The 27,452-nt window shown below is 38.6% G+C and overlaps 1 protein-coding gene across 1 annotated transcript in view; it reads left to right on the forward strand.

Annotated features, from left to right (window-relative positions):
• Window positions 1–2,341: 2,341 nt before the first annotated feature.
• Window positions 2,342–27,452, forward strand: part of LOC138709428 (uncharacterized) — a 62,737-nt gene continuing 37,626 nt past the window's right edge. Inside the window, exon 1 of the mRNA XM_069840186.1 lies at window positions 2,342–2,485. Within this exon, the coding sequence (XP_069696287.1) occupies window positions 2,419–2,485 (67 nt within the window). The 5' untranslated portion in view covers window positions 2,342–2,418. The remainder of the gene's footprint in view (window positions 2,486–27,452) is intronic.

Raw genomic sequence — 27,452 nt, forward strand, 5'->3', positions numbered from 1 at the left:
AAAATGACTGTTACTTCCTAAAATTAGTAAAACATTTTTTAAGTTATAAGGAAAAATATTTTACGTAGATCACGATAATTGTCTCAGGATGATGAATTCGTTTACCCTAATACGAAATATGTCTCCATCAAACTACCCCCTGAATTTATCACTGTTTCAGAATCTTGGATGCTATTCATAGACATTTCACTAGCCCGCGCTACGAGCGTGCTAAACTAGCCCCGGCTATCGACTGGTTACTTGTACAGGATTCATATGCTATCATATCGCCAACACTGGTTTATGAATACGAAAAATGTTAGTTCGCTGATCATCCACCGGAAGCCCGCGCTAAGAATGTCAATAAATATGGCCCTTAAACTTCAACGTTGAATTGCTCAAAGATGTAAGATAATCTGAAATGGCATGTTGTTCCCGCAAACAGTTTTCACGAAAGACAAATCGTTATTAATAGGGACCGGATTTTTATGTAATTACATATTATATTCTTTTCAACCTAACCATATATAAATAACAAACCTTTGCGAATCTTGTAATTACCATTAATATATTAAAATTTGATACTACATATTTTTACATATTTACCCCACTTTACATATTATTGCTTGGTATTACATAAATCTACATATTTAGGGGTTTTATTCATTTTTACTTCTCTGAAAGGAAAAAAAAAAACTTATGCTGGGGAAGTTTACAATTTGAAAGACACAGATTTAAAAAGCCTTTTTACTTATCCAAGAAAGGATATATTTCGGGACGAAACATAACGTCCTTAGTTCCAGGAAGTAATAGAGGCACTCAACCCATATCACCCACTGTAAATATGAGTGAACAAAAGATAACCTTTCTCATACAACTATATTGTAAAAATCACTCAGAAAGTAGCGTTGCCTTCATGCGGTGGATGGGAGGAGGACGACATGATTTGTCTCAAACTATAATTGTTCTGCACATGTCTTAACAAGTCGTTCCCATGCAATTTGCAACCTTACCCACCCTCTTCCTGATTCTTCTAGGGAAAACCCATGTCAAGTCTCACATGAGACTTTCAGGTTATTGCTTGATCTCTTTATTTTAAATTTAGTAAACCTATACGGAAATGGGTTCTCGGCTGGAATAATCCTACCCTTCTGAATGAGACAGGAATGTCACTTTTCAAACAACAGTTTGTAAATGCCTATAGTTTGAGGTTTTAGTAGGTACTTGTTTCTTACAGGGAGCAACTAAAATGCATGTGTCCCACATCTCCTCTTATTTTCTCCTAATCCAGTAAAGCGAAACAGTGCTTGCAGTACTGTTGTGTCATTCATTTCACTCAGTTCTCTAGTTTTAGTAATTATAATACCTATAAAGTGCAAGTGAGTTTATCTACTGCTTTTAACTAACTAAAATGGCCCCTATATCTTCAACGACAAAAATAAAATCATGGATTGCAATGGACGAAGCTTTCACTACAGATGGAAAAATAATAATGTGTCAAGTGTGCGGTAAAAAAGTCGGGTGCTCTATGAAATTACAACTGAAGAGTCTTACCTATCCTTAACCTGCCAGATATTGATATTAAATAGTTTCATGATTTTACATATTTTGGTACATATTCAGCTCATTTTTCTTACATAAATATGTACATATTTCACACCTTGGTATTACATAAAAATCCGGTCCCTAGTTATTAAACATACACAAGGACTGCTAACTTTCTTCTTGTGGCGAAAATCCGGTAAAAACTGGAAAGGAATTCCTAAAGCTTTTACATTTTATTTTAAAATAACCGCGTAATATCAACAATAAATCCGATATTAGAATCGTTACACATGAAAGCTACCAGTCGATACAAGTATCGATACATCAAACATGACTGTTTGGCACTGCCCTCGCTGGAGTGTGGTGAATGCTGTAACTACTAGATAGAAGACATTTTTGCACACAACCCTGTCATCTACATTCAGACAAGCGTACTAAGGTTACGATTCAATAGGAACGTAACGTAAACAGTCCCGTTATTTCATTAAACAGGAAATGACGACGCCGTTAAAAATAGAAGAATTGAAACTCGTATTATTTCATTAAAGCCACCAGAAAAATTATGCACATATTTCGTACGTCACATGTTCATTAATGTAATATAGCAGAAAGGCGATGTTGCCACGTTTTTACAGGTAAAAACGTGAGATTCGCTGGCGCAGAAAACGTCTACTATTACTACGATCTGTCGGAGGGGGAAGGGATAACGGAGGTGGGGGAGAAGGCTCCGTTCATTTCACAGGGACCGGGTACCGCTCCCTCGCCGTTGGTAGTACGATCAATATTGCCCGCCCGCCTCGCTACTCGGTCGGGTGTACCAACCATGTAGCAGTCCGGCACGGAGAGCACTGAAAACCATCGGCAAATAAAATATTCTCTGTTAATTAAATCGCGATGCGCGTTTTGGTGGGTGTCAATTCGTTGGCCGTCATGTTTTTAATGAACTTCACACACGTATCTGGTAAGTCAACACTGTTAGCAGCTTTCTGTGTGTATAATCTGTATGTGTGTGATCTTGATGAAAAAAAATATCGTCCCTCTCAAACGATGTGTTTTGAATCCTGTGTCGGCGACTTATATTTGAAGTTATTTGTCTTGTGCCGTGTTCTAAACACTCATGAGTGATTGCAGTTAACGTGTGAATACATTATAATACATTGTTTGCCATGAAATTATTTTTTTCTCATCATGAGACAAAGTAGTTTCTGTATTAGTTGTACGTTTTTCAGCAATCATAGGCAATACTACTATCACAATAATCTGACGTAATGAAGCTAACAGAGTACATCTCTCTCCCTCCCACCACCACCACCTCTCCCACACACTCTCTCTCTCTCTCTCTCTTTCTCTCTCTCACTACACCTCTCTTGTCTGTATGCCGCTTACAGTATCAAAGATCTCTCTTAAATATTATCTTAACACAGACACATGACAGGACTCTATTGTCGTGCAATCAGTTCGACGCTGAGCGTCAAAAACAACACGATTAACACTCTTTATGTGAGATTTCTTCTGACAAAATATGAAATGAATTGCATACTGACATACACGATTTCAAAGCAACAGACTACATTTTGTTAGGCGCACGAGCTGTCTCATCTCTATTTGCTCTGTAATGTACAGTTTTAACGGTGAATTGAATAGTGGGTTTTGGCTAGAATCCCACTGATGTTTGTCATATCTGTACAGACTTCATGTTGACCCAAGTCACGGGAGATCCATCAAAACAAACCATACATGGGGACAGATAAAGACGGAAGAACACAATTCCAAAGGAACACACTATGTTCTCAGAATGCATGCGTTTGTTTTGTGTCTTATATTTACTGGTTGTAGTGTACACATCAACTGAGGCGCTGTTTCAGAGCTGTGCGAGTGAAACTTTGCTACTTTGGAGACAGGACTGCGACATGCCGACCATACATGTGGGTCCCACTTGCAAAGGAAAAATTGAACTCAAGGATCTGTACCAGAGCCCTGCTTTGGAGTTAAATCGCTCGCTTGAACTCGGTCGAATGTCGCACGCTCGAGTGAGATAAGATCGGTCGTGATACGCTCGTAATAAATAGAAGCACAGTACAAGGTCATCTCACCGACATGTCTAATCTTGTATGGAAGGCGATAGATAAGATACACATGTTTTGCTCACACGGTAAAAATAAGGCTTTATTTTCTGCGTTTATGACAAACGTTTAATGGAACGTACCAAAACAGTAACATGAAATTATAAATAAAATAGTATGAAAAACTTCGATATACAGTTATTATTCCTAATTAATAATTATTTAATATTTGATTTACCACATATATATAATATGATAGGTCCATACATAGTGTTCCGCCTATATACTGCGACAATGTAGAAACGTTTTACAAAATATTATTATATAGCAGTAAATTAATAACAATATTAGTATAGAGATAACGTCACAGAAAATATAATAAAACGAATAATCATGCTGCACAACTGTTACAGACGTAAAAATTGATACACTAATTATTAGAGATTATTATTATTATTATTATTATTATTATTATTATTACTAGAAAACTTGATACATTTCTTGCATTATCGTGATTGTATTCTCCGTTTATAATAATTACATTTACATCCAATAACATCTAACAGATATGACAAAAACAAAATCACTCCTGTGTGTTTGGGGGGGGGGGGGAAATTACCTACAACATTTATATTACATTTTAAAGCAAGTTTTGTAGTTGTACTATGGAGAGGTTAGTTAAACACTGCAAAGTTTTGAAATGATAAACATCTATGATGTTACTACACAGTTCATCACTGTAACAAGAACGAATGTCTAACGCTCGGCTTATACCGTTCGAGGATTTATCGCATTTTACCCATCATGCATGTGCGCTACCTATCGGATTATGCTATGAAATACTAGGCGTTCGAGCGAAAACGTCCGATGCAGACCTCTGATCTGTACACAGTAAGGTAGAAGATGAAACAAATTGATTTTTTTTTATTTTTTTTTTTATTTTTTTATTATTATTATTATTATTATTATTTTTTTTTTTTTTTTTTTTTTTTTTTTTTTTTTTTTTTTTTTTTTTTTTTTTCCCGTGGTGAACGCAACAGCTAAGTGCACGGAAATCAGGGTACTGTAGTTGTCTTATTTATTCGCTGTCAATTTTATATTTTGCGTTGAATTAGTTGGAAACTCACTGTCATGTTGACACCACAGCAAGGGATGTCTCACTGTGCGCCTATTGTAGAGAAATATCAACACCGGAAAAAGTAAGAGTAACAAAGAAAGAACCAAAAAAGTATGATAGATTCATAAATCACTTAAACATTAATAAAGTAGGCCTACTTTCTGAAGGGTTCAGCTCTATGACCTTTTCGCCTGACATGAATACTAGCGGAGACAATAAGATAAACGCACAAATTTCTCATTCATAATTCACGTTTTGTGTGTTGGTAAAGCCTTCACAGATTTCGAGAAAAATATTTTGTTTTGTTTATACAGGGTGATTCATGAAATATGACTCGTGCTACAGATATGGAGCATTTTGAGCAAAAATGTCGTATGAACATAGGTCCAATCATCATTAGTTTGTTTTTTATTTATTTGAAAAAGTTTATACGTTTTATTGTAAATCAGGTTTGTAACTTGTTTGCGTCTTAATATAAACAGTTGGGTCTGCAATAAGAGGAGGTAGATACCGCAGTGATATGAAGTAGCTTATGGGGAGAGGCGTAAGATTTGTCAGGTCTGGTAATATCAGCTGTAGACCTAACATAAGCATTTCCCAATCTTACATATACCAAGCTCTTTATGTAACCCCAAAAGAAAAAATTCAAGGAGTGTTAAATCTGGAGACCTGGCCGGACATTTTACTGGTCCACGCCGACCAATCCAATGTCCAGGGAATTGTTCGTCCAGTCTGCTGCAACATTTCTGTGGCATATTGGGAAAATTAAGATTTACACACATAATACATACCTTCGCTCACGGTCAATTTATGAATGACTACTATGCTATTAGAGTGAATTAATTAATTTATTTATAAGATGTTAAATGTTTTTAAATGTTATGTTTTATTTAACGACTCTCGAAACTGCAGAGGTTATATCAGCGTCGCCGGATGTACCGGAATTTTATCCCGCAGGAGTTCTTTTACATGCCAGTAAATTTACTGACATGAGCCTGTCGCATTTAAGCACACTTAGCCATAGAAGGCCATACCAACTCGCCAACCATGTCGAATTTATTAATAAGATAGCGAAGAAATAAGAAATACTAATTTTATGAGTTAATAATAATGAGTAGGAGAATAATTGAGTGAATTAATTAATAATAACGAAATAGTGGTAAATAGCGATCAAGTAAATTAATAGATTAACTAGCTTAGTATGTAAGACGACAAATAAGTATCAAGAAGTGAATTCATAAAATAATTAATTTATTAAGTAAATGAATCAATAATTGAATGAATAAACGAATACATGAACGACAAAATAAATTAATATGTAAATTAATGAACACTCGCTGAATGACTCAAAAAATAAATAAATAAATAAATAAATAAATGGATGAATGAGCTAGTAAATGAACTAATGAATGAATTAAAACTAATATAGGCAAGTGAACCAGTAAATGAATAAGTGAATGATTGTGTGAGTCCATAAATACGAAATGTATAAGTCAACGAGTGAGTGAGTGAGTGAGTGAGTTAATAAGAGCTTAATTATATTAACGAATGAATAAATTAATGTACTAATGAAGTAATGAATGAATAAGCGAATGTTTAAGAAGTGACTTTAATACTCAATGAATGAGAGAATTTATACATCGTCTGTTTACTTCTAGTCCCGCGCCGTGGCGTCGTGGTCTAAGGCATCCTGCCTGGGACTCGCGTTACGGAATGCGCGCTGGTTCGAGTCCTCATGGGGGAAGAAATTTTCTCATGAAATTTCGGCCAGTGTATGGGACTGGTGCCCACCCAGCATCGTGATGCACTTGGGGAGCTACGTTAGGTAGCGAAAATCCGGATTCGCAAACCAGCTATAACGTCTGGGGGGATCATCGTGCTAACCACACGATACCTCCATTCTGGTTGGATGATCGTCCACCTCTGCTTTGGCATGTGGACGTGAGGCCAGCAGCCGGCTGGCCGGTCTTGGCCATTCATGGGCTGTAGCGCCATGGATTTACTTACTTACAGTTTACTTTTAAAATCTCGTTAAGTACAATTTTTCTCGAATGTCGAAGTCTAGGCTATGTACATTTTCCAAATGCGTGTGCTGATTGTAACTTCTAAGTCTGAAAATGCTTCTATATGTTATAAATAACAAATGCATAACGAGGTAGGCCTATAAAAAGAATAAGAAATTATTTTGCTCTCTTGTGCAATTCCTCCAATGTAGTTACAAGGTTTTAAATGAAATCAACTACATATTATGCATATATGAGCGAGCATTCGAATGAAAAGTGAACGATTTTGTGATGAGAATTTAGTAAATTCATTTATTCATTCATCCATTTATTCGTTATCTCATTCATTTGTTCACTCGATTATTCATTCTTGTATTCACTGACTCATAATATCATCATAGGACGAATTTAATCATATCTTCACTGGTATAATTTCTACGGATGACATGTCACCATTGAAACTTCTAACAATAAGATATAACCCATATAGCCTATTTGTGTAACTGCCACTAAAATACTAGAGGCCGTATTCATAGATATTCTTAGTGCGGGCTTCCGGTGGATGATCAGCGAACTAACGTTTTTCGTATTCATAAACCACTGTTAGCGATATGATATGATATGAATCCTGTACAAATAACCAGTCGATAGCCGGGACTAGTTTAGCACGCTCCTAGCGTGGGCTAGCGAAATGTCTATGAATAGCACCTTAAGAGGTTAGGAATGTGCATGTAAATATCACCGTAAGTATAGGAATGTGTAGTAGGTCCTTATATATATTTAATCCAAAGGCATGATTATTAGTATACAGAGATTATATACGTACCAATTGGAGGATTTGCATTGATGAAAGGTTTGAATTAAAAATATCTATATTATACAACTTTTAATATTTGACGTAAACATAACCATAAACCGCATAATGTGAGAGTGTGTAGGCCTATATTCGTGATATATTTTTTAATTTTTTTAAACTGGTTATTTCACGACGCTTTACCAACTTCTATTGCCATCTAGCGTTTGAATGAGATGAATGTGATAATGTCTGTGAATTGATTCCAGGGTCCAGCGCCTAAAGTTACCCAGCATTTGCTCTTAATGGGTTGAGGGAAAACCCTGCAAAAATCTTCAACCCGGTAACTATCCCAAACAGGATTTTAACTCGGGCCCGCTCGTTTCACGGTCAGGCATGCTAACCTTTACTCCATAGCAGTGGACTGTTATTTATTCACTTGTGAAAAACTTAGTGTTAACAATTTTGTTTTCTTACGTGTACAATGGTTAGTCTACGTACCTTCGCTCTTTCGTTTTGAGGAAGTGTTTATGCTTAGAGGAGAGCTGGGTAGTATCGGACATCGGGTAATATCGGACAGTGCGTTTCTTTAATCTACCATAGATGGTAGTACATGAATGACGTGGTTACGTAACTGTATGCGACATCACAGAAACGTAACCATGTCATTCAGGTCCTATCATCTGGTTGTAGATAAAAGGAACTCAATGTCCGATATTATCCGATGTCCAATACTACCCAACTCTCCCCTAAGTATTTTTCAAGATGTTTAGTAATGACCATTGATGCTACGGTGGTTGTTTCCAGTTATGATTTTGTTCCTTCCGTTGTTTCTCAAGAATAGACTTCCTCTTTTGTCAACAAGCAGTGCTGTAATCTTAAGTACTTGTTAAATTATCATTGGATAATCCCTCAGCTTCATCATTATCTTCAATTCTATATGTGATAGGATCCATTGTATCTTAATTTTTTAAAGTTTGGCAAACCTATCAATTCTAAGTGTATTTTTTTGAGAGAGAATCCTTTACACCGTAGTATTTCTTCACATATTCCATCGAACTGAAGCTATTTGCTGTAAAATCCCGTTCGCTCAATAAAAGACAACTAGATTTGTCTCCAACTGTGCGGGTGGGTAGTAAATGAAATAAGATAGAAAATGTGGGATGGAAACTAGCCAGGACAGAGAAATATAGGAGATTGCAGTCTTGACAATCTGGCAATTTACATAAAACAGTTAATAGTGTAGCATGCACAACGATAAAGTTTGTCATCTGCAATAATTATACCGTTTATTTCTTACGGTCCATGTCTCGATTTCGTAAATAAACTGGCGAAGCAATTTTAATTAAAACTCAGTTTTAATTTTGTCTTCGTATTTTATTGTTCCTGTTATGTGATTCAGATTGTTTTTACTTTAGTTAAATAAAAATCAGCCAAATACGATGTATTACACGAGAAAATTTATTAACTTTGATGTTCGTTGTTCTGCTTGATTCAGCAAAAATTCTTTATTTCTGTCTGCCTGCGTTTCTCTGTCTGTCTGTCTGTCTCTCTTTGTTTTTGTCTCTTTTTCTGTCTGCCTCTCTCTGTCTCCCTCTCTGTCTGTCTCTCTCAGACCGTCTCTTTCTCTTTCTGTCAGTCTCTATCTCTCTTTGTCTGTCCCTCTCTCTCTGTCTGTTCCTCTCTCTCTTTCTGTCTGTCTCTCTCTTTCCGCCTGTCTCTCTTTTTGTTTCTCCATTTCTCTCTCTCTTTCCGCCTGTCTCTCTCTCTCTCTTTGTTTCTCCATTTCTCTCTCTTTCTGTCTGTCTCTCTCTTTCCGCCTGTCTCTCTCTCTCTCTTTGTTTCTCCATTTCTCTCTCTTTCTGTCTGTCCCTCTCCTTCTTTGTCTGTCCCTCTCTCGTTCTGTCTGTCTCTCTCTTTCCGCCTGTCTCTCTCTCTCTTTTTGTTTCTCCATTTCTCTCTCTCTTTCTGTCAGTCCCTCTCTCTCTTTGTCTTTCCCTCTCTCTCTCTTTCTGTCTGTCTCTGTCTTTCCGCCTGTCTCTCTCTTTTTGTTTCTCCATTTCTCTCTCTCTTTCTGTCTGTCCCTCTCTCTCTTTGTCTGTTCCTCTCTCTCTTTCTGTCTGTCTCTCTCTTTCCGCCTGTCTCTCTCTCTTTTTGTTTCTCCATTTCTCTCTCTCTTTCTGTCTGTCCCTCTCTTTCTGTCTGTCCCTCTCTCTCTTTGTCTTTCCCTCTCTCTCTCTTTCTGTCTGTCTCTGTCTTTCCGCCTGTCTCTCTCTTTTTGTTTCTCCATTTCTCTCTCTCTTTCTGTCTGTCCCTCTCTCTCTTTGTCTGTCCCTCTCTCTTTCTTTCTGTCTGTCTCTCTCTTTTCGCCTGTCTCTCTCTCTTTTTGTTTCTCCATTTCTCTCTCTCTTTCTGTCCCTCTCTCTCTTTCTGTCTGTCTCTTTCCGCCTGTCTCTCTCTCTCTTTCTGTTTCTCCATTTCTCTCTCTCTTTCTGTCTGTCTCTCGCTTTGTTGTCCCTCTCTCTCTTTCTGTCTGTCTCTTTCCGCCTGTCTCTCTCTCTCTTTCTGTCTGTCTTTTTCTATCCTCCAGTCTCTCTTTCTGTCTGTCTCTCTCTCTCTTTCTGTCTGTCTGTCTCTTTCAAACTGTCTCTCTCTCTGTCTGTCTTTCTCTATCCTCCAGTCTCTCTTTCTGTCTGTCTCTCTCTTTTTCTATCTGTCTCTCTCTTTCTGTCTGTCTCTCTCTTTCTGCCTGTCTCTCTCTTTTCGCCTGTCTCTCTCTTTTCGCCTGTCTCTCTCTCTTTCTGTCCATCTCTCTCTCTTTCCACCTGTCTCTCTCTCTTCCTATCTGTCTCTCTCTTTCCGCCTCTCTCTCTCTCTTTCCACCTGTTTCTCTCTCCTTCCGCCTGTCTATCTCCCTGTTTCCGCCTGTCTCTCTTTATCTCTTTCCGCCTGTCTCACTTTCTGTCTGTCTCTCTCTCCTTCCGCCTGTCTCTCTCTCTCATTCCGCCCGTCTCTCTTTCTCCCTCTCTCTTTCCGCCTGTCTCTCTCTCTTTCTTTCTGTCTGTCTTTTTTTCTCTCTTTCTTTTCCCCTTCTCTCGTTCTTTATTTTTCCCTTATCTCTTTCCTTCTTCTCTTTAACCTCCTCCTTTCCTACAGACTTATAATTCAATGCGTTGTAGGAGAGGATATTTAGCTATGAACGAACACTTGATAGGCGCACATTGCGGGTCTCTCTGATCATGTGATCAGCACGGCGCAGGACCACCCTGAGACATCACTGGACAGTACATGACGGGAGTCGAACTACGCTTATTTAGAAATCGAACATGCTATTCACATTGTGACAACAATTAACTTTTTTTTTAGCAACAAGTTCAGTTACCTTAATGTCAGAGCCAATTAGGCCAAACTCAAATATTTTGGTTTTGTTCAGGAATAGCGCTCAATTACACAAAAAGAGATATAGGAATCGAAAAAGGAGAGATGATGAAACAATAAGGTATAGGCCTAGTTCTTGGATTTAAAAAGAAAAAAGAGAAGAAGAAGAAGAAGAAGAAGAAGAAGAAGAAGAAGAAGACGAAGGTGGTGGTGGTGGTGACATAAAAGAAGAATAAGAAGGATTAAGAGGAATGGACTAAATAACAATGTGACCACCTGCATTCTCTGTCATACTCGATCCGTATTTCCCAACATACAAACTTATAGCCTCTCTATTGTGACTGTAGGGTCAATAGGCGTGTTCAAACATTGTAGTCAATAAAAATCGTCTGTTCTCCGGCATCCTGGATGAGGTCACTCCCTCATAGTCAAGTTTCCTGCTCCCGTCCAAGTACTTCCGCAAATAATACCATCCAATCTTTATCTTTTGCCGGCACAGAAACTCCGTTCCGCGTGATCGAACTCTAGAATATCAACATCCCTTGTTCCCGTTTTTATCGGTTCAAATTGAGTGTAACCACAGAATGTGATGAGATTTCTTCTATATCCGTAACAAACGGATCATAGGGATTCAAAGTTTAGGCTTTGTAGTTGTACTCTACCTTTCGGCAAAAGATTGAATAATAATAATAATAATAATAATAATAATAATAATAATAATAATAATAATAATAATAATAATAATAATAATAATATGATGATGATGATAAATTAAAGTAGTTTGTAAAGTATAAAATAAACAAAGAAACAAAAATAAGACCATCTATCATAAAATGTGACACATGCTTTCCCTTTTTACATCTCTTTGACGACAAAAAATATTTAAGTAAAATTCCAACAAATAAAATATCTGCCACTGTTTTATATCCAATTCATACTCATTTTGGAGAAAATATTATTTCTTGCTTACTAAAAGATCACAAACACCGTGTGTATGTAATAAGTATGGCACGTACGAAAATTATAGATGTATAATTATGTTTAGTTCTATTTATCAAACTTTATAACAGTGACAGAAGTTTTACTGTCATTTCTAATAAAGTAATAATTATATTGTGTCTGATTTTAAAAGTAAAACATTAAACTAATATAGATGGCCTTTCATAATATGTGAGAGAGAGTTCAGGGATTCATAATCTAAATTATAATATAATTGTGATGTACCGTGCAGGAATTCTGCATTATCATGTAATGAAGGATGGGTGGAGCGGAGAAAAATTCTGTCCGGCACCGGGACTCGAAGCCTTAACAGTTACTCTTCTTAGTTCGTTGTTTAGTTTCCTGTAGTTTCTTCTACCTTTTTCTGTGTTGATGTTTTTTCCATTTTCTCCTTCCCGCCATCTTCTCCAACATTTTCCCTGTGACACAAGATTTCTTAATTTTCACACCTTCTATTTATCCTGTTGTTTCTTCTGCTGTTGTCTGTATACAGCTCTTTAAGTGAGCTCAGTACTCATTACTATTCTCAGGTGTGGGTTCTAATGTAGCGGCTTTCACTTGAAAATTTGTTTCAAATTTTCTTCTTTCCTCTTCGTTCTTCAGTTTTTCCATGTTCAATATCTTCGTCGTCTGTCTTCCTCCTATTTTCTTCAGACGAATATCTACTTCGCCTATCAACAGGACATGATCTGAGTTAATAACTACTCTGGGAAAGTCTTCGCACTTTTAAGCAATTTAGGGATCGTTCCTGTACTAGTATATACTGGGTGTTCAATTCAAAGTGTGTCATGGCTCGCTGTATGTCGTCATGTGGCTAGCTGATGAGCCTAGAGAGTTCAATCTTCCTACATTTCCGCAAAGGCGAATTACCTATATGCAAGAGAAGTTGCCTAGAAAGTACGGCGTTCATTCTGAAGAGTAATTACCGATACGTACGGTAACGCCTATAGTGCCAGGAATGTGAACTGTTTGGAAACACGTACTGAGGTGAGTTTTTTCCTTACTGTCGGGATATGGGGAGAGGGTTAAGACGAATACTTACGTACAGTATTTGTTGACATTAACTTCGACGGCCAACATGGACACGGAGCATTTGATTTGTATTGTGGAATGTTGCCGTACGCAACCGATGATAAATACTCTGGGTTATGGTAGCACACAGACCGTACAGACCGCCATCTGTTGCTACGACGTTCAAGTTATACTGTACACGTTCTTAAGTTCAGATTGAACGCCTTGATTAATAGGCAAGTTCTCTGACATAAAAGCTGAAACTCGCTTCAAATCGCTGACTCACCAACAGTGACGTCATGACACACTTTGAAATGAACACCCAGTAGTCTATCTGATGTAGGCCTATGCTTTCGTCCCTTGGGCATGTTCATGTGTGTCTTCTTCGTTTATGTTGTTGGAATAATATAATTTCCAACAATCATTGCCTTTCTTTTACAGAAATTCACCAAATATTCTCCTCTATCTTTTCTTTTTCCCAATCCATATTTTCCAACTGTTCTTCCATCTTATCCTTCTCCTACAACTGCGTTCCAGTCGCCTATTAGGATTACGCATGCTCCCTTCTTCTTCTTCTTCTTCTTCTTCTTCTTCTTCTTCTTCTTCTTCTTCTCAACTATCTCTTCTATCTTGTCATAGCTTTCTTCCACTTCCTCGTCTGCTAATCCATTATGTGGCATATAAACTTGCACTAGCACTAAGTTCATTTTCTTCCCTTGTAGTCTCACCATTATCATCCGACCGACTACATAACGCACTGATACCGCTTTATCTTTCACACATAGTCCCAGTAACACACCAACACCATGACTTCCTTTGCACTCACCATTAGAATAAAACAACTTAAATTCATCACTCACCAACTCAGCACTATTTTTCTACCTCACTTCTGATATTCCCGTCACATTCACTTTGTATTAAATAAATATGTACAGTAGTAGGCAAAAAACCATGTATTGTGGGTCCCTATCGGCACAACATGGCGCGTCCTCAGGTTGCGGATAGAGGAGACGGCCTCCAGATATGGAGGGTACCTGCGAATATATTGAATAAGCAGTCGTGAACAGCCGATAAGGGGTGGTCCTCCAGCTTGGGGGTTGGGCGAAGGGCTAACAACCCATCACCGTAAAAAACAGCTTGTTACGAAACCAAACACTAAGCCTCGGAATAGGACTGATTCTCCGACACGACCACAGCAAAACGGCAGGCTTATGTGAGGGCGGCAATGAACCTCCGGACCTTGCTAGTCACAAAAATCATCCATCTTGTATAATTATTTATAACAATGAAATTTATTGCATTTGTTCGATTCTTATCATCTTTTGTTTCCTTCAGTGCCTCAAAATTACAGACGAAAAAACTTTGAGAATTTTATTTTCATCTGGCATCAATATTACATTTCTACCTCTATTCGGCAAAGATAACTGCGTGTTTTTACATTAAATAGCAGTACATACCTCTGGCTTCACTATCCATATTGAAATTATCATAGTTTGACACAATACATAGCACAGGATTCTTTTGTATCAGCTTCAAGGGTCGGTTTTTTTGCCATTGCTGTACCCTACATCATTTAAAATATCTGTGAAATATATCTTATTTTGTCCGATTTTGTGAAATTTAGCCATATACTGTACGTTTTCAGCAGTTACAAATGTTCTGTACAGTTTATTTGATTGAAATTGAATTTATTAATTTTATGGCGTTATTGGTTTTAAGAGCATGTGCAATAAAATTCATCATCTCAATTTCTTTTAATCGCTTTATATATTTCTTGTTTCGGACGTCGTGTTTTATATTTATAATATTTTAAAGTGGACCACATTTAATTTGTAATTGATGACCCCTGGCACAGATACTGAAGTTAATTTTGTACCATATTTATTTACTTCAAACATATCTGAAGTGTTTCAATCTCTAAACAAAATTAACGGCTGGGCATAGGATAAAGGTACACAGACATCATTTTATTTTTACTTCAATTTTTATTGTACCTGAGTTTTTTAATGTACTTCACTCCCTCCCCTTCTACTAATGAAGTTCAACCATCCTCCACACAGATCCAAGACTGCATATATAGTCATAGTAGCCTTACGGTTATAGTAAACAGTACGTTCCAAAAATATGTTCGCGTTTTCCAGTGACGAAAGAGCTTTCAGTATTGAATCATTTCCGCACAGGTACTGTCGTCCATTTGCCTACGTCGCATCCCGGTTTCCCCCACCAGCTTTTATTCGCCAGCTAGTGGCTGGGCTGTCTTAGCTCTTTTCTGAGAGCATTAATTTCTGTTAGGAATTGGACGTCTGCGTAATATTATACAACTGCTTAAAATAACTTAAATAAAAGGGCCTCGTTAAGTAATTAACTGTCACGTGATTTCCTCCCTTTCTACGACTCTACGACATAACCACACGTGATTTCCTCCCTTTCTACGACCCTACGACATAACCACTTGGACGGACAGTAGATTGTATGTCTAAGTAATTTTATCTTTTCGGATCGGGCAGAAGTGAAGATTGAATTTACAGTAGGTCTACGTAAGGTACTCTTTCATAGAGTAGGTACAGAATTATTTTAACATGAGTTAAGAAGAACGAAACTGGCAATTGGGATTAGGTACAATAGTCTATAGTGCGATAATATGCACATTAGAACTGAAGCCTGTATCGAAATGAACGGCCACCATTTAAAAAAATGTGTTTAAATATCCATATTATGATTATTTTTCAACTTAACTTCATTCTCTATATTGTACGCTAATGTGCTGTACACAGTATAATAAGTGTACACTGCATAATGAATACGTTCACATGGACAGTTCAGTTCGTGAGTAAAAACACTCATTGTTAATACTGTACTGTATTTTGATTAAACAAAAACCTTATGAAAATGATCAAACTCAAAATCGCGATATTTCCTAGTTTACGTAAATGGATGAACTACTTTTCTTCCCTCCTATACCTAGTAAATTGATTTGTTTGTATATACGCCAGTATCATTGAACTCCAGTCGTGGAAGGGGGTAGCAAATGGCGTTGATCCAGAGGTATAGGCAAGTTAATATTAAAAATGTTAGTAAAAATAAAATGATGTCCCTGTACAATTATAAGTGACTTTGCTTGCAGTGACTGAATTACGGTTGAGTTTACATAATAGGAGAAGTAGAATGAGTGATAAGAGTTGGAAATTAATTACTTTTAAAACTCAAGCTTCCCACGCTTGGCTTAGGCGAAAAGAGAAAGACGGACGGGGTTGAGGGGGGACAGAGGGGGGGACAGAGGGGGGGGGGAGAGAAGCAGGACATTAGCTTTGAAATTTGATCTCGAATCCTCAGACCGGGATACCGGTGACTGCACTGCTGTCTCTCGGAAGCTCCGTGAAAGCGAGAGATAGCTTTCCAGCATGAATGAGACAAATTAAGGCACCTCGCTGATGAATCTCATTGTTAAACTGTGACACAATTGTGTCGTTACCCACTCAGGCTAATGAGAAGAAGCACATGTAAATGTACTGCTTTCTAGAGGTGGGGAAAAAATAACGTAACGGTTATTTAGGAACAGTTCCTTGCTTGGAATTGTTCCCTAAAAGAAACAGCAACTTCGAATTGTTCTGAGCATTTACGAAATACTTGCTGTTACAAAATACTCGTTTCATTTTGAAACTACATTATGACAAGATCCGTTCCACAGAACGGAACATGTTTGGCACTATTGGAAGCAAAAGTGGGAATTCTTCCGTCACACTGAAGAAAACGTTAGAAACTGAAGTAAAAGATAAATAGTAAAGATACGATGAACTTTTTTTAATGTACAAATTATCTTGAAACTGATGTTATTGAGTGTAGGATTCTATCAAACAATTATTAGCATAATGCCTGTTCTACAGTATAGTAACTGTATTGTGAATTTTACCAAGAGAGATGAAAATATCATTACAGTAGATTAAGTTTTATTTACAAATTTTTCCATTTTTAGTTTCATTACCAATTCTTGAAATTAAACTAAATTCTGTTCAAACATGACTGTATTGTAACCTGTAACTTTTGTGAGACAGCAAAGAATGTTCAACAAATTTTTTGTTTACAAAAATGCGAAAGTTGTAAATTTTTCCTGTTTCATTACAATGTGATTGTTACTCTTCATGACTGTATTATGCATTTTAGCATGGCCGAAATGATTATAGCTTTTATTTACCAATTTTTGGATAAGTTGAATACCATTGTATTCAAGGGCAGAAAAGGAAGAATAGATTAGGTTAAATTTATGGTTGGGTTCCACTTCGATTTCCACGCATACACACGGTTATTCAACAAAATCTGTTGGATTTCTTAATTTCAAATCCACGCAGCTGTAAAAGCATTATTTTTACATGGAGCGAGGTTTCTGGGTGACTATATCCATCGTGTCGTAAGTGTAGAGGCATGTCGTCCGGAATGGCAGGCAAAGTAGCAACTTATTTGTTCGATCCAGGATGGAGAACAAGTTCTGATAACGGAGCTGACGCTCTAATTTTACGTTCAAGGTACACCGGAAATTGTACGTAGGCCTATACAGACAAATATGTGTTGTACATATGCATGCAGCCTACGTGTTTAGATTGGGATATTTAGGAACAACGAACTCTACAGAGTAGACAATACTTCAGAAGCAGCAGTAGTAGTAGCAGTAGGGGTAAAATAATAGTAGTAGAAGTAACATGAGTAGGAGTAGAAGTAGTGGTAAAAGTAGTAGTAGTAGTAGTAGTAATAGTAGTAGTAGTAGTAAAAGTAATAGTCCTAGCAGTAGTAGTAGTAGTAACAGGTGAAAGAATAGGAGTATTAGTCATAGCAACGGAAAGAGTAGTAGTAGCAGTAGTAGTAGTAGAAGTAAGTTGTAGTAATAACAGAAGAATTAGTGAAATGTAGAAGTAAATGTCATAGGAAAAGTGATAGTAGTTGCAAAAGCTGGACTGGAAGTAGTAGCAGAAATAATAATAATAATAATAATAATAATAATAATAATAATAGTAATAGGTCTAATAATAATAATAATAATACTAATAATAATAATAATAATAATAATAATAATAATTTTGTATTGCTAGAAATACGATACATATTGTTTTCTTATATGTATATAAAAATTATTCTAGCACCCCCAGAAAGAGTAGGGCCTACATACTCGTGTTCAGGAGGCATTCCACAAAATTTTAAAACAAGTATTTAATTACTTAACAAAAAATAAAAAGAGAAAAAGGAAAACAGAGATATTACAGTAATTGAAACTTTATATTGCCTCCTAAACAATAATTTTAATTGAATAATTTCGAGGGAAAAATTGTTCCAGAGCCGGGTATCGAACCCGGGACCTTTGGTTTAACGTACCAACGCTCTACCACTGAGCTACTCGGGAACTCTAACCGACACCGATCCAATTCTTCCCTCTACATCCACAGACCTCAAAGTGGGCTGACAGCCGTCAGGCAACCAACTTCGAGTGCACACTAACTCCGTGTGACTTAAATTGTGGCCACAAAGGTCTGTGGATATAGAGGGAAGAATTGGATCGGTGTCGCTTAGAGTTCCCGAGTAGCTCAGTGGTAGAGCGTTGGTACGTTAAACCAAAGGTCCCGGGTTCGATACCCGGCTTCGGAACAATTTTTCCCTCGAAATTATTCAAATCAACTTTACAGGGAGTTATACCTGAAATCTTGATTTGAATAATTTTAATTGATTTTTTTAAAGGAGCATTAGTAAACTGAATGTTTGATAATTGTTATCTTGCTAAAGAGCCTTGGACCGGAGTTGCTAATGTAATTATAAGCTACATTTCTAGTACATTTAGGTTCTGTCAAGCATATTATATTGTCTGATCCTTTAATCTTACATTTATGTGAATACAAATTAAATATATTTCGGTTTTTATGTATGAAATTCAATAAGACATTGTTATACATTTGATGGATATAAAATACTTTAAATTCAGAATACAACAGTTCTGAGAGATAATCAACCAGCACTGGCGGACAAAATGTGGGTTGCAACACAAAACAAACTCTGTGATCGCTGTGAAGTCAGGCTACCCTGCAAGCGAAAAACAAAACCAACCGTAGATATTAGTGCTGTATTTCTATTCTCCCCACCTTGTCATTTTGTTGTCATGCAGGTTGTATCAATTGCTCCTTACATTTTGCCCGCCTCTGATCAAGAGATTTATGAAAACACTAGCCGTACCCGTGCGCTCCGCTGCACCTGTTAGAAATAAATATAAAGTAATGACGTAATTAAAATAGGACGTTTGATCCAGGGCACATTCGTGTTTGATAGAAGGATAAATCGCTTAATATGTTACTTAATTTAAATTGTATTTAAATAATTAAAATGCGGTCATTTTGGTCCGGGGAGCAATCATTTGGTGCAATGACAATTTCTTTAACATGTTTCTTAATTATTATTACATGCAACCATAGTTTAATGAAGATTGACATATCATTTAGTTTTAATGTGTATACTTTATATTACCTGCTATATGTTTCAGAAGTTATTGTAATAACATCGTAGAATTAAGTCCATCTACAGAAACTACACTTTCCAATGGTGAAATAATAATTAAACAATTAATTAGCTTCCGATATTACTTCATACAAACACAGAAACATTCTCTTAGGCTATGTTTAATAGCTTTCGATTGTTGTTGTCCAAGGCCCCTTATAGATGAAGTCATTTATTTTTATTTCAGTACAGCGCCTTAGATGGCGTTGTTATTGTAATTTTAAAACTAATTTATCTCATTAAATATCAGTCCTATCAAAATTTTGTATAGAATAAAACTTATCGGAAATTATTTTTAAAGAACCTTTTGTTATGTAATAGTTTTCATGAAAATCAATAATAAGCGAGATATTTCGATTTATTTAATTCAGGCCCCCTTATAATACCCTTTTAAATAAAGTATTTTGAATGCCATATAGCCTAAAATCTAAGTTACAAGGAAGTTAATTTATATTCCAATTTTCATATAAATCGGTTCAGCCATTATCGCGTGTGGGTGTAATCGTTGTTGAGATCCCACGTTGGACGCCATTTGAGGGTGAGTGGTTATTGTGACCACACGTTGGGCGCCATTTGAGGGTGGGTGCGTCTCGGTGTTGCGTGAGATTCACTCAGGGTAGCCGAGGTACGGTTGTGGTGTAGGTTGATGTCGGGAATAATCCCCAAGCCGGCTACTTATATAAAAGGCAGTGTAAATTCCAAAACTATAAGTTTATTGTCGTATTCACTTGGTAAACCCTAGAGTATGTATTTCCGGCTGACTTATAATTCAATCGTTGGTCGCACTTCTGTATCGACTCTATGGCGGCTCTGAATAAGCTCTATCCGATACTACAAATTCAATATTCTGTCCCGTACACTATGACACGAAGCGAAATAGTAGTCCTGTCGACACCAAACGAAGTAGTTATTCTGCCCTGTATGTAGGGCCGCCGACACGAAGTAAAGTTGTTTTGATGATCTCCGCTCCGAAGCGGAATAGTAGTCGTCATCTCCGCTCCCCGTCACCCTTATTTATAAAAACCTATCCTACGCTAAAACTAACTATCCTATTGGTTAAAAACTACGTCACTAACTGGCCTAAAATCTGTTCCCTATTGGTCCAAAGTGACCTCATAAGCTGGACCAAGATCTCTCCTTATTGGGCGCAAAATATGTCATCTCTAAATTTAAACTTTGGATTTCCCATAACATCTAATTAGTTTGTATATCTCACAAGAATACCCGTTCTTTGGAAAACCCAAGCTTGGCAGTATCTTTCCCACGGGTCTAGTCCGACTCCGGCTTTTATGCTTCATCGAGTCTATACGAAACCCCGCTCAAGGTGGCCCTAAATCTGTCCGATGCTGACAAGTGACGAAACACCTGTGTGAGGAAGCTAATTCTAACGAAGTCGCCAGAACATCCCCGCGAATACATGTAATAGAAATATGGAGATATCACTTCGCTAATAAATCGGTCTCTCCCTCTCCTAATTACTGCTTCAAATGCCCATCTACATAACCATTGGAAATTCCCGAAAGAGTTTCCAATGTTATGAGATGTCCCCGCTTTCTGCCTATAACTAGCCTCATAGTTCCCCTACGCTATCAGCCGGTAACACATTATTTACAATACAGTGAGATTACAATGTCACTACAAACAGTTACAATAAATAATACATATATCTTCACAAGCCTTTCTATGTACACAACTTTCACACAATAAGCACAACAATGTACAGTTTATATTCACATTTACATATGTACAATCCCATGCATTCACATATTTACAATTGTTTATTAATTGATCAATTACACACTCTGCGTGCCTGGTTGTACCAGCCGCCCTGTACAGGTTCACCTAGCTGTACGCGTGAGACTAACCATCCTACTCTTTCTCATTCCTGCCTCCTAGCCTCTCCTGTTTGAAAGGCCGCAAGAGTTGCTTGTGGTACCTACCAACAGGTTTACTTTTTCCCCTTTCTACCAATTCGAAAGTATGGTCTCCGTATTTACTCTTAATTTCGTAGGGCCCCTTGTACAGTAACTCCATGCGTGAGTAACGTCCTCTAAGGGCGGAAGATAACTTCACGTCCCTTAGCAATACCAAATCGCCGGGTGTGGGCTCCCATTTGTGGCGATATCTTTTAACTTTACCGAGTCTATACTCAGCCTTTTTCCTGATTCGGTCGAAAGCTAGTTTACACAGAAGTTCATCACTAGGAGGCTCACCCTCCTGTATTGCCTGCGGCAAACTCTTTATCATGGGATCGGGATCGATCCCTAACATAAGTTTGATCGGAGCTATTCCGGTCGTTGGATTGATAGAGTGGTTCATGACTCTCTCAATCACCTCACATTGCCTAAACCAGTCCTTATGGTTTCGGTGACACAGAATACGGAGGTACAATGATATATCCCTAAGCGCTCTTTCGCAGGGATTACCGCTGGGAAAGTATGCGGAGCAATTGTACAGCTTCACGCCCGCATCTTCCAGCCTTTTGCAAAACACTTTCGATTTATGTACCGACACATTGTCACTGAGCACCGCTGTTACCGGGCCGTAAGTCGGTATGTAATCTCTAACCAGCTTGTCAGCACACAATTTACTAGAGATATTTCTTAAAGGGTAAATCTTTACAAATTTTGTGAAGACATCGTACGTAACAAATATGTACCTGTGTCCGAAAGACGATGTGGGCATTGGACCGTGTTCGTCCACTGCTACAAGTTCATTCTTTTTACCCCTGATAATGACCTGTGGTACATTGTCATACCTTACATTTAGAGGTTTCGCCCTCTGGCAGACCTCGCAACGAGATATTACCCTTCTAACCTTCTTTGACAGTTGCTTAATATAAAATGATTCTGACATAGTTAAAATGATCCTATCACTCCCAGAGTGACACATAGATAGGTGAAAGTTGTTTGTAAGTTCATTCTCCATACTCGCAGGTATGTATATCTTCCACTTCTGGATATCCCTACCATGCAATTTATACAAGATACCAGAGCGCAATCCATACACTTCGTCTTTCACCTGTGAGATTTCTCTAGCTTTGTCCATTAAGGCCCTTATCGTGGAATCCTCCAGCTGCAAATCTGCAATTTTCCGAAATTTTCCCGTCAGAGCTCCATTCCTCGTGGAATCAATTTTCATCACGGCAATTTCGTACGCGGGGGCGGTGATAGTTTCCGGTAGCCCCGATTTGGAATTCAAACGAGAGAGACAATCACCAAAAATATTGTCTAATCGTCACATCATGAGCCAAAATCTCGTGCACATATCTAGATATTCTAGAGTTCGTCAATTTGCATCTACTCAGAAACGCTAGGCTTACATGGTCAGTAAATATGATTATCTGCCTATTAAAGATATACTGACGGAACTTCTGTAGTGCGAAGTACACAGCAGAAATCTCTAGTTCCGTGATTGATGCGTTGCTTTCGGTACGCGACAGTCCCCTAGAAGCTGTGGCAATCACATGTCGCTTATTATCTTCATCTGTCTGACATAGAATTGCTCCATATCCGTATGAAGACGCATCCGTATAAATCTGAAAAGGTAGGCTGTCGTTAGGCCTTTCCAACAGAATTGAGTCGGCGAAAAGCAGTCTCGTTCGATCGAATGCTTCCTGCTCTGCCGACCCCCACCTGAAGGGTGTATCCTTCTTCAACAATGCTCTGAGTGGGGCTACATGCTTAGCATAATTGACGAGAAACCGATTCTGGTATTGTAGGATACCTAGATATCTACGAACCTGTTTCCGGTTCCGCGGCGGCGGGATCCTCGAAATGCTCTGAATTCTCTCTTGGTCCGGTCTAATTCCGTCAGACGAAATTACGTAACCCAGGAAAACTGTCTCAGCTTTAAAAAATGCTGTTTTCCCCAGCTTGACTGTCATACCAGCCTCTCTCAATTTAGTAAGTACAAAATCAATATCTCTAATATGCCTATCAACATTATTGCCATATATAAGAAAATCGTCAATGTACTGTGCCAGAAAACCTTTCGTCGAATCACCAAAAATTATGTCAAGTGCCCTTAGTAGCGCAGATCCAGAACTCGCGATGCCGAATGGGCATCGGGTATACTGATAAACTTTCCCGTTATGTAGGAACGCTGTGAATTTTCTCGAGTCCTCGTCAAGCGGAATCTGCCAATACGAACTGGTCAAGTCCAAACTAGTGAATATAGAACAGTCACTGATACGGCCTAACAAAGTGTCCACTGACTCCGTCCTGAAATTATCTTTAACTGAAAACGAGTTAACGTGTCGGGCATCGACCGTTACTCTTAAGCTTCCATTGGGCTTCCTAACCCAGCACAATGCATTTACATAAGGCGAGTCCGATACTTCTATAACTCCGTCTTTTAACATATCATTTATGACTTCGTCTGCCTGATCCCGTAAAGATAGGGGGATGGGTCTACATTTATGCCGAAATTCCTCCATTCCTACCACCTTAATTTTGTGTGTATACACTCTACACAGACCCGGCGCGTCTGAAAAGACATTTAAATGGCTACCTACAACATCCATTAAGCGTTTTCTTTCACTCTCACTCAGGCCGTGTGCCTGGTTAACTTTATCTCTCACTATTTCGAAAGTATCTGTCTTCCTATTGTTATACGCGTCTACCTGCCTAAGATCGCCCGGCGAAATCTCATTACAATATCTGGCCCTACCGCTAACGAGATTACGTCCTAATTGTCTCGCCTGGACTAATTCGCCGATACACAACTCGCATTCTCCGCAGCCTACTTGACACACTCCCCTAGTTACCTCGTTACCTTCCCAAGGATTAACCTCTATAATTACATTCTTACAAATTTTGAGGTGCTCTACGAAAAATAACTCTTCCTGTAATCCTATCTCTTCCGCGGTTCTTTCATCTAACTCCGATCTAGCGCTATTGCTACTGAATGGGACATGGCCTACACTGCCGTTACCTGCCGTAACCCCTAGTCTGTTTTCCCTGAAATCTAATAGCGCGTGCCATTCATAAACGCTTTCTACTCCAATAATGATGTCGGTAGTCAACCTTTGTATCACAAGAAAAATAGCATTTAATTTCACGTCTCCGCACTCTAACTCGAACCATACTTGATATTTTACCTTTTCCTTCTTCTTACTTAGGGCGCCTGCACAGTACAGTGAACATATCGGTAACGTTTGCAGTTTTATTCCTGAATCCCTAACCTTTTGAAAAAATTCCAAGCTGCATACATTATTTGTGGAGCCCGAGTCCAACAACACACAACACTTTGTCCCAAATATTTTAGCATCTATATAAGGCAATACATAAGTCCCATCATTTTCTAACTCTGGGTTAGTAATATCGCTCTGTCTCTTTACGCTTACCGCGTTGGTGGATTCTTTTGATAGTGACTTATTGCACTTAGCTACAGAAATCTCCGAACCCTTGAGACTTCTGTCTAGCAGTTTCCCGAGTGTGATGCAGTCGGTTCCACTGCTACCTCGTCTCTATTTCTACAATTTGTAGGCTCCCGGTCCATATTCATTCTGACCGGACTTTGCTGACGTCCGTTCATGTCTCTATTCCTACTTTGTCCCACATTACACTGTGTAGGGGGCCTATTGCACCCTTGTGAGGCCATTTCTTGTAGGACGTCTCGTCTGCCTCTCTCTTGCTCTTGTCTCCTCCAATCACCTCGATTTTGCGGTCCCCTGCTAAAATTAGGCTGCCAGAATCCCTGTCGGTAATTTCTGTTTCGAAGCCAATGTGGTTGGGTTCTAAGCCTACTATTTCCGTTCTCTTGTCTTCCCGTGTACCATCGTATGTGGTTAACCCTACGCACGGGACCAACACCTCCTCTATCGTTTCTCATCCTGTTGTGGCTGCTCTGGTTGTTCCTAATATTATTGTAAGGGCCCCCAAAGGGCGGGTCAATCCTTCTTTCCCTGTTGGGACTATTCCCTCCGTTCTGACCATTATGGTATCGACTATATGCATTGTTGGGGCTCCTATCACAACCCCAGCTACTCTGATTTTGGGCTCCTTTCCTTGGGGATGAAAAGGCTGTACTTGCCCCCTTCCCCGCTTTCTGGTCGGTGGGGCTTGAACCCTTTCCTTTGCCATGTTCATAATCTGCCAGTCCACTACATTCATAGTGCGTGGCGTCCGAACCATCCAGCGCAGTCAATAAATCTATTGTTTCCCCGAAGTCTCGGGGCCCTGCTACGATCAGATTATATCTTATGTTCTCGGGATACTGCGAAATCACAGTTTGGATCAGCTCTGAATCCGGTATTGGCGGATTGAGGCTTTTCCCTTTCTTAACAAGTTCAAGGAAATAATCTATCATAGAGACGCCTCTTCCCGCGTCAAACCTACTCTGATTAATTTCCTTCCTAATTCTTTGTTGTTGTCTTTGTCCCCAGTATCTCTCCGAAAATTTTTCTCTGAATTCCTCATATGTGACATTATCCCCTAGGGCCACTAGCGCCCAGTTGAGTGGTCGGCTCTTTAGGCTCTTTCGTACGACAGTCATTTTTAAGTCATCCGGCACCCCTCTTACTCTAAAGTACGTTTCTAGCTCACTTATGTAGTTATGCGGGTTTGAAAATTCAACCTCATCAAAAATAGGGTAACCAATCTCATTCAAAATGTGAGTGGGGTACTGGGGACGGCCTAAATATGCCTTGTCGTTTACATTTATCAACTCACTACGCACATCATCCCGTGAGGTCTGACATTCCTCACCAACACTATTGTTAACATGTCTTACATTTATGTTGCTACCTGATGCCGGGCTCTCGCTTGTGCCCTCTTGTCTAGAAACTGCACGGTCCGAGCTGCTATGTCCGCTTAAATTTGCGGGACTACCCCCATTTAGTACGTCGTTTATTGAGTTTAGTTTACTTCTTAATTCTTCCAAACATTCGTTATCCGCCCTTTCTTTATTCTTTATGGCTCGCTTGAGACCGTCCACTTCCTGATCCATCTCACCTATTTTCTCTTCTACCGAATTCTGAATTTCTCGAACCTTCTCCACTATCGTTTCCTCAACAGCTGATTTTAGATCGCTATTCTCTCTAGTAGCGCTATCTCTAACCCTAACTTCTAAATCCTTCATACTTTCTGACATCCTATCCATAGCTATCTTCAATTGGTTCTCCATTCCGATCCCATTCTCGGCTAACTTCCCCTCTAGCTTCTCTATTTTGTCCTCCATCTTGTTTCCTCTTTCCGCTAATTTTGCAATATGATCTCTAATCTCTCTCGAACTTTCCCCCAATCTATTTTCCATTTGTTTTATCTGCTCTCTACTTTCCCTTGAGTTATTTTCTAATTTACTTTCCATTTGTTTTATTTGTTCTCGACTTTCCCTCATAATCTGCTCTCTACTTTCCCTTGAGTTATTCTCTAATTTAGTTTCCATTTGTTTCATCTGTTCTCTACTTTCCCTTGAATTGTTGTCTAATTTATTTTCCATGAATTGTCTCATCTGCTCCCATAACTGTTCTAGCGTCATTTCCCCTTTGCCACTGTCTCTACTCTGTTGCTTTTCCACCGTTCGCTCTCCCTCTATTTCTTGTCCTGCGTTATTCTCGACCTCCTCCCTAATTTCCATAATTTCCTCGTCCTTCCTTTGCTCCATGGTTCCCTTGTTTCTATTTCCTCGTCTTTCTCGTATTTTCCTAACTACCTTACTCCTATGGCTACGTAGTATCATCTATATGCTACTCTGTCATCTATCCGACGCTCGCTTTCCCAATAATAATCTAACTAGGCCTGTATTTGCCCTCTGCTCACTTCCAACAAATTACGCAATACGCTTATTTCACTCTTTCCCCCAAAATATCACACACAAAAAAATACACATATATATATACACCCGAAATATCACACCAGAAATTGAAACATATACACTTTATAATTATTCCCCCAAAATATCATATACATATATACACATTTATACGTCTTCTATTCATACTTGCCACAGCCTCTCCGAGTCGCCTTCTCTGGTGGTCCCCGTGTTGTCTTCTCTAGTGTTGTCGTGATGTCGCGATGGCTTGGTTCTGTTCC

Source organism: Periplaneta americana, chromosome 1 (assembly GCF_040183065.1).
Source record: "Periplaneta americana isolate PAMFEO1 chromosome 1, P.americana_PAMFEO1_priV1, whole genome shotgun sequence".
NCBI lineage: Eukaryota > Metazoa > Arthropoda > Insecta > Blattodea > Blattidae > Periplaneta > Periplaneta americana.